The sequence below is a fragment of the Conger conger genome, chromosome 13 (genome assembly GCF_963514075.1).
Source record: "Conger conger chromosome 13, fConCon1.1, whole genome shotgun sequence".
Lineage (NCBI taxonomy): Eukaryota > Metazoa > Chordata > Actinopteri > Anguilliformes > Congridae > Conger > Conger conger.
In genome coordinates this window covers 43,806,973-43,820,189 of record NC_083772.1, presented here as the reverse complement: position 1 = coordinate 43,820,189, position 13,217 = coordinate 43,806,973, and the positions used below count along the sequence as shown (strand labels likewise).

The window sequence follows — 13,217 nt, the reverse complement described above, 5'->3', positions numbered from 1 at the left end:
AGAAAAAGGTTTGAATAAACTGTTGAACTTTTTAAAATTTTATAATTTTCAGACTGTCCCAAATTACCTTCAGTTGTATGGTAATTTAAGAGACATGGTTCAGGTAATTTGGGACATAAAAAAAATGACATTGCACAAAGAAAATTACTAAAACATGACCGAATATTTGACTGTTTGTAAATAAATGTAGTAATTGTGTGTGTAACATGCGTTTCACCAGAGCTAGAGCAATGGCAGAACTTAAGGAGCTTTGGCACATCTAAAATTTCATCTAAAATTAAAGAAATTCCATCTAAAATTCAAACTCACCCTGAAATGTTACTAGCCCGGATTTTTACAAATGTACAAATTTTTCCCAAATTGTTTTTGATGTTGGCTGTGCATGTGTGTATGAGAAAGACAGAAAGTGCGTGTGCGTGAGTGTGTGTGTGATTTCATAATAAAATTAACCCATTGCACGTTTCTTTATGATTTTCTGAGTATGGGACTACTGCCTCTCATATGCCATATGATGGAAATATTTGGAAATGTTTGATGCTTAAATAATGATGTGTAAGTTAAGTGAAGTATATTTGTGTCATTGTGTTCATGCTGTGTCCCAAATTATCTAATGCAAATCACCAAACCAACTGATTTTCTTATTAAAACTGATGGTGAGGGCAGACTCACAAATAGTGTCCAAAATTAGCTGAATTTAACCACTATTGTTGGAAATATTTTTTCATATTACATTTGGCTTCCAAATTGTCATGCTATAGGCCACTGATTCGAGTAATAATGGGGGTTCCCTTATAGTTTTGCAGATGTAATTCATTTTAAGCCCCCTACAAACAGATTACAGTACAGGAAGCAGAAGAGGCTGTGACGTTTTCGTAACACGCATAAACTAATGAAACCGTACTATCCATAACTGAGGATTCTTGCTCCCCTGCTAGTAATGTAAAAATATATCGATTACACTTCTGGCCGCATAATTGTCACGTTTGAACACCAAAGCGTGCGTGCTGGGAAAAAAAATCTGGAAATAAACATGCGCTCTGTATTCAGGGCGATGGGAGTGAACAAGCGCACAGAGGAAAAGCTTACGACAAACAAGACTCAATCAATTATTTCCAATTTATTGATAAAAAGTAAGCAAATAATTATCTAACCATGTCGGACGTAGGATCCATCAAGCCTAAAGGATATTAACGTTCATGGGACAGTACGTCGTGTTTTCCGGAAACCCGTCAGTTGGTGACCGAGCGATGGTAACCGTAAGGTTAACCATGCTGTTTAAAGTCGTTGGACAGAAGGTATACACAGGTATGACAACGCTAATTTATATTTTTGAATTTGTGTGTTTACTTTCATGACAGAAAATGGCGAATGAGCACAACAAAGTGGTGAAGTTAGTTTCGATTCAGCCTCCCGCATTACCGTAATTTTATTTTTTCAGCTATTTCTATTCGTCCACCCTCCTACCTACTTTATTGACTGACCTTCGTTTAATTTTGCAGTGCTTTGTGAGTACATACGTGTGCAGTATAACCGAATTCAAAGGCTACCTGAGGTCAGATGATTGCGCACATTTTGGTCCGGAAATAAGACCCGTTAAATGTGTTCGGCGCAAGAGTTCTGTAATTTCAAGCTCGAGAAAACCTTTTATTTCCAAATTTCTTGAGATACTTCTAAAACTACTGACCGAATATTCGCAGGAAAGACACTGGTTGGATGAGACGTCTATAAAGAAATTGATAAGAGCGAATCAGACTGAATAAATGCATTTTCTATGTGGAATATACAGCGTTACATTAAAAGTTATTGTGGCTGATGCATTTATAACAGGATGGGGCATGTTGGAACACAGCGTTCCAACGTGCCCCGGCTGCGCTAGTTGTACTCCAGCAAGGCTCACAGTTTCTGCTTGCTTGTCACATGTGTCGAATCGATACAGTCTTATAATCCACAAGACAGTGATTTAAATGGCGCATATTTGGAGTCTGTGGCGTTCACATATCATCAGTGATTCTAAAAATACTTTGGTTAAAAATGCTTCCAGGTGCTAAAACACAGATTTGTTAATAACACCTGATGAAGTTTTCAAATCGTCCAGCCACTCACACACGAGAAGCGCGTTGCTGTAATACATCAGTGAAAGCAAACTCATCATTCTTCCGCAAATGCATCTACGCACCATGTTTCAACATGTCCCGTGTTCGTTTGTGCCACGGTCCCTCCTATATAAACCTTAATAATAAATGGACTAACAATTGCTTGTATCTATCGTTGTAGCTATTATTATTATTATTATTATTATTATTATTATTATTATTATTACTGTTATTATTATTGATGCTGTTGTTATTAGTATTCGTAGTAGTAGTAGTAGTAGTAGAGGTGGTATGAGTATTAACTACAGCAACAACAAAAACAATAACAATAATGCAGAGTTAGCGAGAGTTATGTGCTAGTATATAATTGTCACTTCCCACTGAGAGAAGTCCCACAAACAGTATGCATAGTGAACACTGTAGACCAAGCCTCAGCTAGTGCACATTCAGTGTTTATGTAGCACAGGTTCTCTGGCTCCCCCTGGTGAAATTACGCGTGCACATGATTTTACTCCTGTTTTTACCAGTCCCCGACACTTTTGCATTGTGATCTGACTACAATACTAGGTTCATAAGCAAAATCTGCGCGGTCGCAGTCTTACAATGCGAGCGCATACAAGTTGCACCGATAACTGCCATTCGAACCTTTTCTGAGATATATGTCAATGTGGCCCTCTTGACCTGTGGCAATTCTCCAAGTAGGTTACGATGTTGTAAGGATTTCGTGGAATGTGGAAGGCTTGAGCCGTTTCGAACGCGTTCACTCGATTGAGTAGGTCATTCAGATCCAGTAGAATGCCCATTCAATCACGTGACAACATTTGAAACGGGTCCCAATCTAATATCAGTGTAATGATGTAACAATATTATTGGTCCCTTCCCCCCGTCCTGATCTCCAGTGATACACCCGTTCTGGATCTGGGGTCGTCTTGTTTATGTATCATTGATCAACCATGTAAATAGATGATAACGGCCTGAACCTACAAGTAGGTGTAGCACACTCCTACTAACAGATGTCTGGTATATACAGTATATGGGCCTGATAACCACTGATAATGCCCATTCAATCGAGTGATAACATTTGAAAGGGTTGCTCAGGATTGCAATAAAGGTCCAAAAGTCAAAATAAATATTCAAGATAAATCATTATTGTAGTATCTACTGCGTAGACTGATCAGCCACAATATTAAAACCACCTGCTTAAACCAGTTTTTTCATCATTAAAAATGCTTTAAACTGTATCAACTTGTCTGGTCTTTATTTTAAAAAAAAATGAAATTCTACAGGTCCTGGACCTGTTAAGATAGACGTGATCATGAACACCCGTATGTACCAAGATGTTTAAATAACAAAACAATGCAAACTCAAATTTGTCTCAAACTTTGAAATGGGGAACTACTTATAAGAAGTGCTGCAATTACTACATGGTGCAACCAAAATGTATGCTCAGATTCTGCGCTTTGTATACGTGTGAATTGTTTGATTACAGAGAAAATAAAATATTCAAGCAAAGATAGAGATTCCAAACTTTTGAGCGGGGGACGTGTGTGACCTGAAAGGGTGTTTTTAATTCAATAAATAACTTGTGATTTGTGTTCCCTCAGTTTCCTATTGTCCATTATCACATGTCTACAGATCTGAAACCATTCGGTGTGACAAATATTCAATAGAGGAAATCGAGAAGAGGCCAAATACGTAAATTTTCGGATCATTTATACCGACAAAAAACTCAAACGCCTAAAACAATATCTGGAGAGGAAGGGATTGTCAAAACGTCATCGTTTTGTCTGTAATTGTCATTGGATTGGTTTGCGTTGGCTGCTGCGATCGGATTGAGCAAGTTTTAGCCGGGATTGTGACATTGCATTGAACCAGGAGGGATAGAAAGAGAGACGGGATCACTGTACAGACAACGTCATGGAGGTCATAGAACCCCTGGCCACATCGGCGGTGTGTGTGTGTGTGTGTGTGTGTGTGTGTGTGTGTGTGTAAGCGTTTGCCTTAAGGAATTTGCCTGCACAGTAATCCATGTTTTGGTTTGCAGTCAGTTAAAAAAGTAACATCATTTATAATAATTCAGTACATTGTAAACATGTGACGGTTGCATCACATTGCTTAGGCATTTCAATACAGTAAATATGTATCTGAAAACAAGTCTTAGCCCAACCCAATTGGAGGCGTAGCCCACGCTTCCAATGACATATAACGATACCTGCCTGTAGCGCAGTCAAGAGCAAGTGAATACACAACACAGGCTAAAATAAAGATGGCTAATTGACATGCGATTTCAAGTCTAAATTGTATGTTCATGAGGATCGCAAATGAGCCAACTATTCAATGAGCACACAAATATAACTACACATTTACAAGTGACTCCGGGTGGAAATAAGAGTGGCGTGCACGGAGCGAGCTTGAGAAAGTAGCTTACATTATAAAGCCGAAGAGGATAAAGAAATGCTGGTGGTTTTAGGCTTAAATTAAGTTCAGGTATGTAGACATAGATTTGGAAAATTCTGTAAATGTTTTGACAATTGTAGACTGTAGCGTAACGTCGGCGTTACTTTGGGTTCACCATATATTATGCTTCATCAATAGTCATGTAACAGTTTTTAGCCAATATTCGCCGTATCTATATGTTAGTAGACTACGTTAAGGATGTTATTCTACTTCAAAAATGGACGTATATGCTTGAACTATGAAAAAAAATATTAATGTAATCTAGAAATGTATATTCAATTAAATAGAATAAATAAACATTTTTTTCTTATTTCCTGAGGAAGTGAAGCTTGTAAAAACAATTTTAGCGAAAATTTTAACCTTGCTCGACAAGGTGAATGATAGCAGTTAATTTAATATAATTCCTTATTAATTAATGACAACATGATCACATTACTTTGTTTACGGTGCAAACAGTTAATCCGTTGTGGTAGAAACTCACAAGGTAGTTCAATTAAGAGCACACACTGAAAGCTTCCTTTTGCACAGCAGCTGAAAAACGTTTTGTCGATTTGTATTTTTTATTTATTTATTTCAGCTCAAATCCTTTCAATCGAAAAATAATTGTTTCAATAAATCACCCTTTTCCATGAAAGAAAGCAATGATTGAAAAAAAAAACATTTTTTTATGGTCAACTTTGTAGATCCGTGACGCACAACGGAGTTTGCTATACCTCTAAGCGAACAATCTTGGCTGGAGTTTGCTGGCAAGAGTTCGATTTTTCTGGGTAAGGGATGCCTACGCTAGTCGTTGCACTAAAAATAGCTTTATTGTTATCTGGAACACCTAGCCATAGTGGATCACTACACCACTCCACGTGAAAGCAGTAAGATAACTTAAATGATGTTAAGTTTATTGCTTAGTGTAACTGCCTCTCAACAAAGGAGATCAATTTCTGCCTGCTCCTTGCAGAATTCACTATGTTGTAACCAACTTAAGATCTGTTGTAGTGTGTCACAGACCAACGAAGTTGACCAATTAAAAATAAAAAAGTATTCTGTATATGACTCTTATTTATGTATGCAAACATATTGAAGCAGCGATTTGCAAAAGATTTGAGTAAATATAAAAAAGATTGCTAGTTGAATCAAGTAATTTCTTATGATTCATTTGTTTGATAGGCTATTCATAGTCATATTCTTTGCGATATATAAGGAAGTTCAACCTAATTAGGATTGTAAATATGGAGGAAGCCCACATTGGCTGTATGTAAACTAGCTGCAGTCTTACAATGATAGACTCATCTTAATAATATTTAGAACTTACTCGTAAGGTGAATCAAATGTCCACATAAAAGCAGTATTGACTGGACAAAGCTTTGGACTTTATTCAGTCAAATAAACCATTCCATCTGCTTACCAGGCAATAGTTGAAGCAGCCAGTAGCCTATGTTAGTTCATTCATTAGCATGCCGTTCGAGAGGACTTCTAAGGACTTTTAAGTCCTGTAACGTGTCCTTATGTAGTACGTCGGACACATGTAATACTTTTAAGAATGTTATGTAACTTACAGCACACTACAAATGATACCCAGGTCATCAGAGGGCTGCTTTGTAGGCGGATAGGACAGGCTACATTATTTGAGCCATACTTCATACATACATTCAAATCGGGTGGTGTTGCGCAAGTTTGAAGCAAACGCCTGTGGAAACTCATTTTTCAACGTTCAGTTGAGTAGCGTAAATGCTGCTGTAAATGGTCATTTGCAGTGATCTTTGTGAATGGGACCTGCAGTTCATAGAGCTCGTGTGCATAAAAACGGGTCGTTTTGGTTGTTTTGCTAGTATGTATGTGGATAGCACAGTTTAAATATGCATGATTCAGAGTGTGGATAGAGTGCTCTCTGGCAGAGCAGCTGCCTACACCCTCGACCCACTTCAGCAGGTAATTTGTGAACAGAATAAAATGATTTATTAACGTTACAGAACATAACAGAATGACGAAAACAGGCCAGTCAGCCCAGTAATGCTGGCCTTTTCCTACCACTAAAGTGTACCTACTGCGTAGTTTGCCTGAAAGCTAGATAGCATCTAGCCCCGCATCAAGCCTAGTCTTGAAAACCCCTTGAGTTTCTGCCTCCTCTACGTGTCCTGGCAAGCTCTTCCACACTGTGAGAAAATAATTCGTAATTTATTCTATTTCCGTCTGGCACAAAAGCGTCGCAATCCTTTGGACTTCTCCCTCAGTTTGTTACTTTCAGTGCTGCATTTTCTGCACTGCAATTACACCCTCAGTGGTGTAATTTCTTCCGGAAATCAGTTGTGATGAGTCTGTTTCAGTGACATACTCCCTTCATTACTGGTCTGAACAGGAAATAGAAAAATATGTTAAAATACAGAAAAAACCCCCCCCCACAAATTCCCCTTGTGCTATCAGTATGTTGACCTGATGTCGATTCAGGATGCAGTTACTTTTTTCATCTCATGCATAGCTCTTTGTACCTGCCATATGTTTTTAATGGGGTTTTTTCTGACTGATGATATGGCCCAACCTCTCTCCCACATACCATGGGTAAACAAAATGGACCGCAGCCTGAAACAAGAGCCACCAAATGTCAAAATTAAAGTACAAAAACAATCTTACAAAAGAATCAAAAGAGGAAAACAATTAGCTTAAAAGTATAAAATTCAGGAACCCTAAAGCCTAAACACAGGCACTAACACAACAAGTAACTCCCCCAAAAAGTGTCTCTCAAAACTGCCAATGCTTCCAACTTAATTCGTTGGGCCAGGTGAACTCAGCTGCACATAATTGCCAATCAGTCAATTGGCTTATTGGCTGCACCTGCAAGAGGCAGCCACAGGGACACAGACTCTCCAACACAGGGCACACTGAACACAGCAATATGAAATACAGTCCTGAAAATAGGTTTGCCTTTAAAGTATAATGGTTTCATCAAAAGCCCACACTCCACTAAATGCTATTCTGTTACAATTCAAAGTTCAGTGCTGTCAGAGTGTGGGAAAGTGACTCTGAGCGGTTTCTGTAAACATCCTGATAACGACATTTTATTTTGTCTGTTCATGTTTTCCTCAGCAATGCAGCTTAAACCAAACAGATGTTCCAAGGACACCACGGCAGCCGTCCATGACTTTGACTCCTGAACGAGTTTCCTGGCTTGGGCAGTTGGATCCCAGTGCCTGGGAGTAACAGGTTGGAATCATCACGGTTCGGCCAGCGGTGACGTCGTGGAGCCTAAGTTGAAGGACAGTCGTGATTGGCTGGGCACTTGGGAGGGATTCTCAGAAAGGAGAGGGTGACCCCAGCTGGATGTAGCATAAAACAAAGCCTTGAAAAAAATGATTATATGCGATTACGTTGTAAACTCACTGATATGCAGACTAGAATCCCTAAAAAGGAAGCCAGCCAACTATGAATAAAGAAGAAGATAAGTGTGACCCTGTCATAATTCCCTTATGACGTCTTTTAAGAAGAGATAGCTCATAGAAAGTGCATTATCTAACTAAATGAGACTGTTCCTCTTTGTCCTTCCTTATAAAGATTATTACCATGTGGTTGTGTATGTTATCGAAAAGTATACATAATACCTTGTAATCTTTCACAGATATTCTACTTGATTATAACTTCATGTATGGAGGAACTTTCTTTTTTTCTTTTAGATAGAAGGAAAGTTCTGTGTAAAATAAAATGGCAGTAGCTGAGCAAGACACTCCCTCAAGGAAACCAAATTGTAAATGCATTGCAATGCTGATCATTTTCTTCACCATTAACGTCGCCATTTACAATCTGACCTCAAACTCTGCCAAGTTCTTAAACCGCCGAAAGCCAAATCCAGCCCCTCGCCCGAAACCTTTGCCTACCATCCGACCGGAATGTACTTTCCCAGTGCAGAGCAATCCCCTGGTCAGCGTGACCGGTACCAGGTCTTACGTGGTCACGCCTTATGTGGAGCACCGGGGAGATGGCACGAAAATCCGAGCCGTCTCCATCGTGTACCGCCCGGAACCTGACAAGTACCAGTGCCTCCTGTGCTGTGGGGGGCGCAACTTCTCCGTCTCCGCCACCCGCTCGGTGCACAGCGACCACTTCGGTTTCGACTACAGCACCGGGGACATCTTCTGCCCAATGGTGAGCGACTGCAGAGAGCCAGAGTACGTGGCCATTTCATCCAAGGACCAACACCGGGACTCCGTGTTCATCCCCGTCCGCAACCAGAAGCTCAAGAGCAGCGGCTTCGACTTCAACTTCACCGTCTGCATCTCCACCATGTTCGGGAACTACAGCAACCTCCTGCAGGTGGTGCAGTCCATGGAGATGTACCGCTTGCTGGGGGTTGGACGGGTCACGGTGTACAAGAACAGCTGCAGCCCGGAGGTTCAAAGAGCACTGGATTATTACGAGGCCCGGGGCTTTCTGGAAGTGGTGCCCTGGCCTGTGACGTCCCTCATAAATGTCTCCCCCGGTTGGCGTAAGTCTGCCTCCCCGGGGGACCTGCACTACTACGGCCAGATCCCGGCGCTCAATGACTGCCTCTACCGAAACATGTACCGAACCAAGTACGTGGCCTTACACGACATCGACGAGCTCATCCTGCCTCTGAAAGTGGAGGACTGGAACCAGCTGTTGGAGCGTCTGGAACGGAAGTATTCCTCGGACAAAGGCTTCGAGTTTGAGAACCACGTTTTCCCCATCTCCGTGTCAGACGAGGGCGACAGGTACAGGCCCAGGGAGTGGGAGAACGTTAAGGGGGTCAACGTCTTGGAGCACGTTCACCGGGAGCCCAACATCCCCGGTCGCTTCAACAACTTCAAAGTCATTACCAACCCCCGCTTGGTGTTTGAGGCGACGGTGCACGGTTTTTTACACTCCCTGCACGGCAGTGTCCGTGTCAGCCCTGACGAAGCCCATCTGTACCACATCAGGAAAGGCGCTAGGCCTGACCTGAGACCATCTGAGCTCATAAAGGATGATCGCATCAGGCACTACTCTTCCAGGCTATTACCAGCGGTCTCAGATGTGCTGAAACGCATCAGCAACAAGGTAGAATAGGACCTAGCTTTTTGGATTCAGCCAACACATCTCCCTTACCTTACCTGCAAGTGCCAGTGCTTGCATTTATTCATAACTCAAGGAGAAGGGAAATGTTGATTGAATCCAGGCCTTATTCCAAGTGGGATGCAAATATTGTCCAAGTTTCAAAACATGAATGGTTGTGGATGTAGAGAAGTGCTTTATCTAGGTGCCTGGAGTACTCTACACATAGTGGCACAATTCTTATTTAATTTAATAGAATCAAACAGTTAAACATAATTTCACTCCATTGATTGGTATAATAATTATTTACAAAGTACAGATAACTGTGAACGCACTGTTGTGCAATTTCTTGTGGCATCTTCACTTTTCTCTTCACTTTTCACTTAACCTTTCATCCCCTTAGTGGTAAAACTGGCCTGATGAGTTTTGGTTTTCTGCAGACATGGTTGAAATACTTGACTGTCTCAAAAAAATAACTCCTACCAAATGTGATGTTTGTTTCACTTCCACTTTGGTGGTTTTAAAGGTTATGTGCGTGATTGCTGTTCAACTTATTCTTTCATAGGGACCACAGAGGCTGTCCTGATTATGTTTGTTACATGCAAAGTGAAACTTTGTAGATGCTGCCGATCTTTGTGATTTCCTACTTGTTATGCAAATACCCAAATCTATGGCTGGATTACATAGCTTATCATACTCAGTTTAAACCACTGGATATTTGTAGAAACTATTCACTTTAATTAATATGCTCAGGTGGTATGAGTGCTGCACTCTTCCTAAGATTTGTATCTACAGATATCTGATATTATGCACTGCTCATTTACTATTGCCAGTGTGAAGATTGTCTATTCTAATCAGATGGCCTGGTACAACTCTGTCATTGCCTAGGCCCAAAGTGCTTTACTTTTATAAATACTGATATGAAGGGGTATGAAGACTAGCTGGTTTGTATGTATATATGTTATATGTGGCTACACTGTTGAATGTCATGGATTCCATGTTGTATTAATTTTCAAAGGGAACATTTGTAATGTCCAAAGAGTTTTGATTCAAATTGATGTCCAATCTAAAGGAAGTTTTACGGTAAAGAATATTAATATATTCTGAAGATAGTATAAGCGCCTTAAACAATTTTTGCTGGAAATGTTATTTTGTAATTTATACAGATTTTTAATGAAAATGATCTTGTATTATTTTTTTGTGAGAATTGTATAGGCATATGTAAGGGAGAATGTACAGCGTGCATCGTTTGGAAGTACAGGGTGCTGTGGCCCCTATGCAAAGCAGATTGGTCTTATTTACCCTGAAGCGATGCGATTGGGTGGACCAGGATGGGCCATGGCCAATTATAAGATATCCTGGCCCTCCCCTTTATCTTGGCTGAATGAACACACCCAATTGTGAATGCCCACCTTGGTCGTTCTCACCAACCTAGTTCTATGCAGACTAAACGATATGAATATTTCTGGCTATGCTGCTGCCCTCAAGGAGCTTATTTTAAGATATTGATAAGCTCACTGTACATTGTGTACATTGTGTATACCATGGGTACTTGCCAAATAAATGTATTATCTGCCACAGAATCATCTCTTAATTGAATTCATTACGCATATTTGTACATTGTTAGCTTCAAGCATAGATCCAACAAACAACAATCATTTTTAGTATGCTGGCAACCACAGATAAGTTAGTGTAAGATATTATGAATTTCACATTGTTCAAATGTAATGGAGCATTTCCATTTATAGTAAAGTGTGGCATTTATTGGGGGTGTTGAGTGTCAGACCTTCTCGTAAAGTATCTTCTACATTTTCCTGTATTATTATACATTAGATAAATGTGTTGTTTGTTACCAATAGGAGAGAGTACATTCTTACCAGAGTATTTGGTTATGTAGAGTGACAGAGAGATAAAATCTTTTGTGAAAATCTGTCATTATCATAATGAATGATAATTGACCAATTGCAATTCTGTATTCAACAATGACGTGTCAACACAACCAAAGTAATAAAAACCAAGAGAAACACCCTGTATAATTATTATGACATCAATGCCAATGTTTTTAAATTGGGTATAAATCTTGTAAATCTATTGCCAGTGTAAATTTGTTCGCACAGCTTGCACAAATGTAACGAGACAGCACTTTAAATAATACGCATTAATATTGGGAACATTATGTCTTATTACTGTAAATTATCCCAATTTTACATGATCTCTTATCATGCCATAACATTTTGAATTTTAAAAAAAGTATAGCAGGGATAAACTGTTCACAGGTCTCACTTCAAAACAACCTACCTGGATGAAAACAAATATAAAAAAGGACAAAAATGTATTGGGATACATTATGAGGGCAATTTCCGCCTATGTTGTACTGGTCCTATGAAAGTGTCAATATCTCATCTGCCGCACACACTTAGTTGAAGACTTAAAGAAGAGACTTGTACCATTCAGGAACAGAACAAATTTATGTTAGAGCATGTACATAGAGTATACAAAGAAAATATAGCCTTGAATATCTCAATTTCTAAGCCTAAAACTATGTTATATTTGTGCACAAACGTCATGTCAACTTGTGCACAAAATATAGTAGATATCGACAGGCATGCAAATTCCACATGAGTTTTCCCAAAACTGCACCCAGATGTCCTCAAGTGTCCCCAAATCTATCCAAATACAAAACATCTGCATATATTTTTGGCCAGACACATGAATGATCAGCAAAGCTCATTTTTCTATGAAAACAGATTCTGACCTGTGTTTTACATACAGTGCATCCAGAAAGTATTCACAGCGCTTCACTTTTCCCACATTTTGTTATGTTGCAGCCTTATTCCAAAATGGAATAAATTCTTTTTTTTCCCATTGTGTGTAGAATTGTGTGTAGAATTTTGAGGGAAAAAATGAATTTATTCCATTTTGGAATAAGGCTGTCACATAACAAAATGTGGGAAAAGTGAAGCGCTGTGAATACTTTCCGGATGCACTGTATATGAGTGTATGTTTTTATAAAGCTCTCCAAGTGTTCAAAAAGTTATCCGAAAATTATTACTCTTACGCTTTCTAACAAATCTGCATTACATTTAAAATGTAACTTTGTTGAAAAATTTGGTTAACCAGAGCGCCGTTAGCCAGTACAATTACAGGTTTACATCTATAGCAAGTAGGGTTGCCACATTTGATTTGTGAAAAACCGGGACATTTCACGTGCGACACGGGCCGTTAAACCATATTTGCAAATATACTATGTTAACAGTTGTAGGACTCCCTATTGCCTCTCTTACCTCTATTTTTCCTGACGTAGATGTACTCTGTGGCGACCAGAGGGGGAATCAGGGAGATGTGCATCTAATTTAGAGTGAGACACAAGGCCGTTGCAGTTTTAAGCACTCAAGGGTGCTTTTATTCACAAAGGAGGCTCAAACAAAAATTAAAAAACAAAGGTTCTTCCCCTCTTCTGGGGTTATTAAGGCACCTATGCGCAGTCACCAGCCCCACGGGGTTCCACGGAGTTGTACTCAATCTGGACTCTGTCTGCTGCTGTCCCTTTCTACATTAAATACAGATTTAAAAATAACGGGGTCGTTTAAGTGTATGCACGGTCCAGACTGACAGCCCGTGCAGCAGTTGCTA

General features: G+C 39.7%; 1 protein-coding gene across 4 annotated transcripts; it reads left to right on the top strand.

Annotated features, from left to right (window-relative positions):
* The first annotated feature begins 868 nt into the window (after positions 1-868).
* LOC133108730 (uncharacterized) lies at positions 869-11,610 on the top strand. 4 transcript variants are annotated; one of them, XM_061218435.1, is made up of 3 exons: positions 4,324-4,580; positions 5,234-5,317; positions 7,626-11,610. In XM_061218435.1, exon 3 carries the CDS (start codon positions 8,238-8,240, stop codon positions 9,597-9,599), a length of 1,362 nt encoding a protein of 453 aa, XP_061074419.1. In that variant the 5' UTR covers positions 4,324-4,580; positions 5,234-5,317; positions 7,626-8,237; the 3' UTR covers positions 9,600-11,610. The 4 variants fall into 4 exon arrangements, with proteins under 4 accessions (XP_061074415.1, XP_061074419.1, XP_061074416.1 ...); XM_061218431.1 differs by lacking the exons at positions 4,324-4,580; positions 5,234-5,317 and adding an exon at positions 869-1,305; XM_061218432.1 differs by lacking the exon at positions 5,234-5,317.
* Positions 11,611-13,217: the final 1,607 nt, after the last annotated feature.

Coding starts and splice junctions, on each gene's coding strand:
- LOC133108730 (XM_061218431.1), top strand. CDS start 8,238: ATGGCAGTAGCTGAGCAAGACACTCCCTCAAGGAAACCAAATTGTAAA.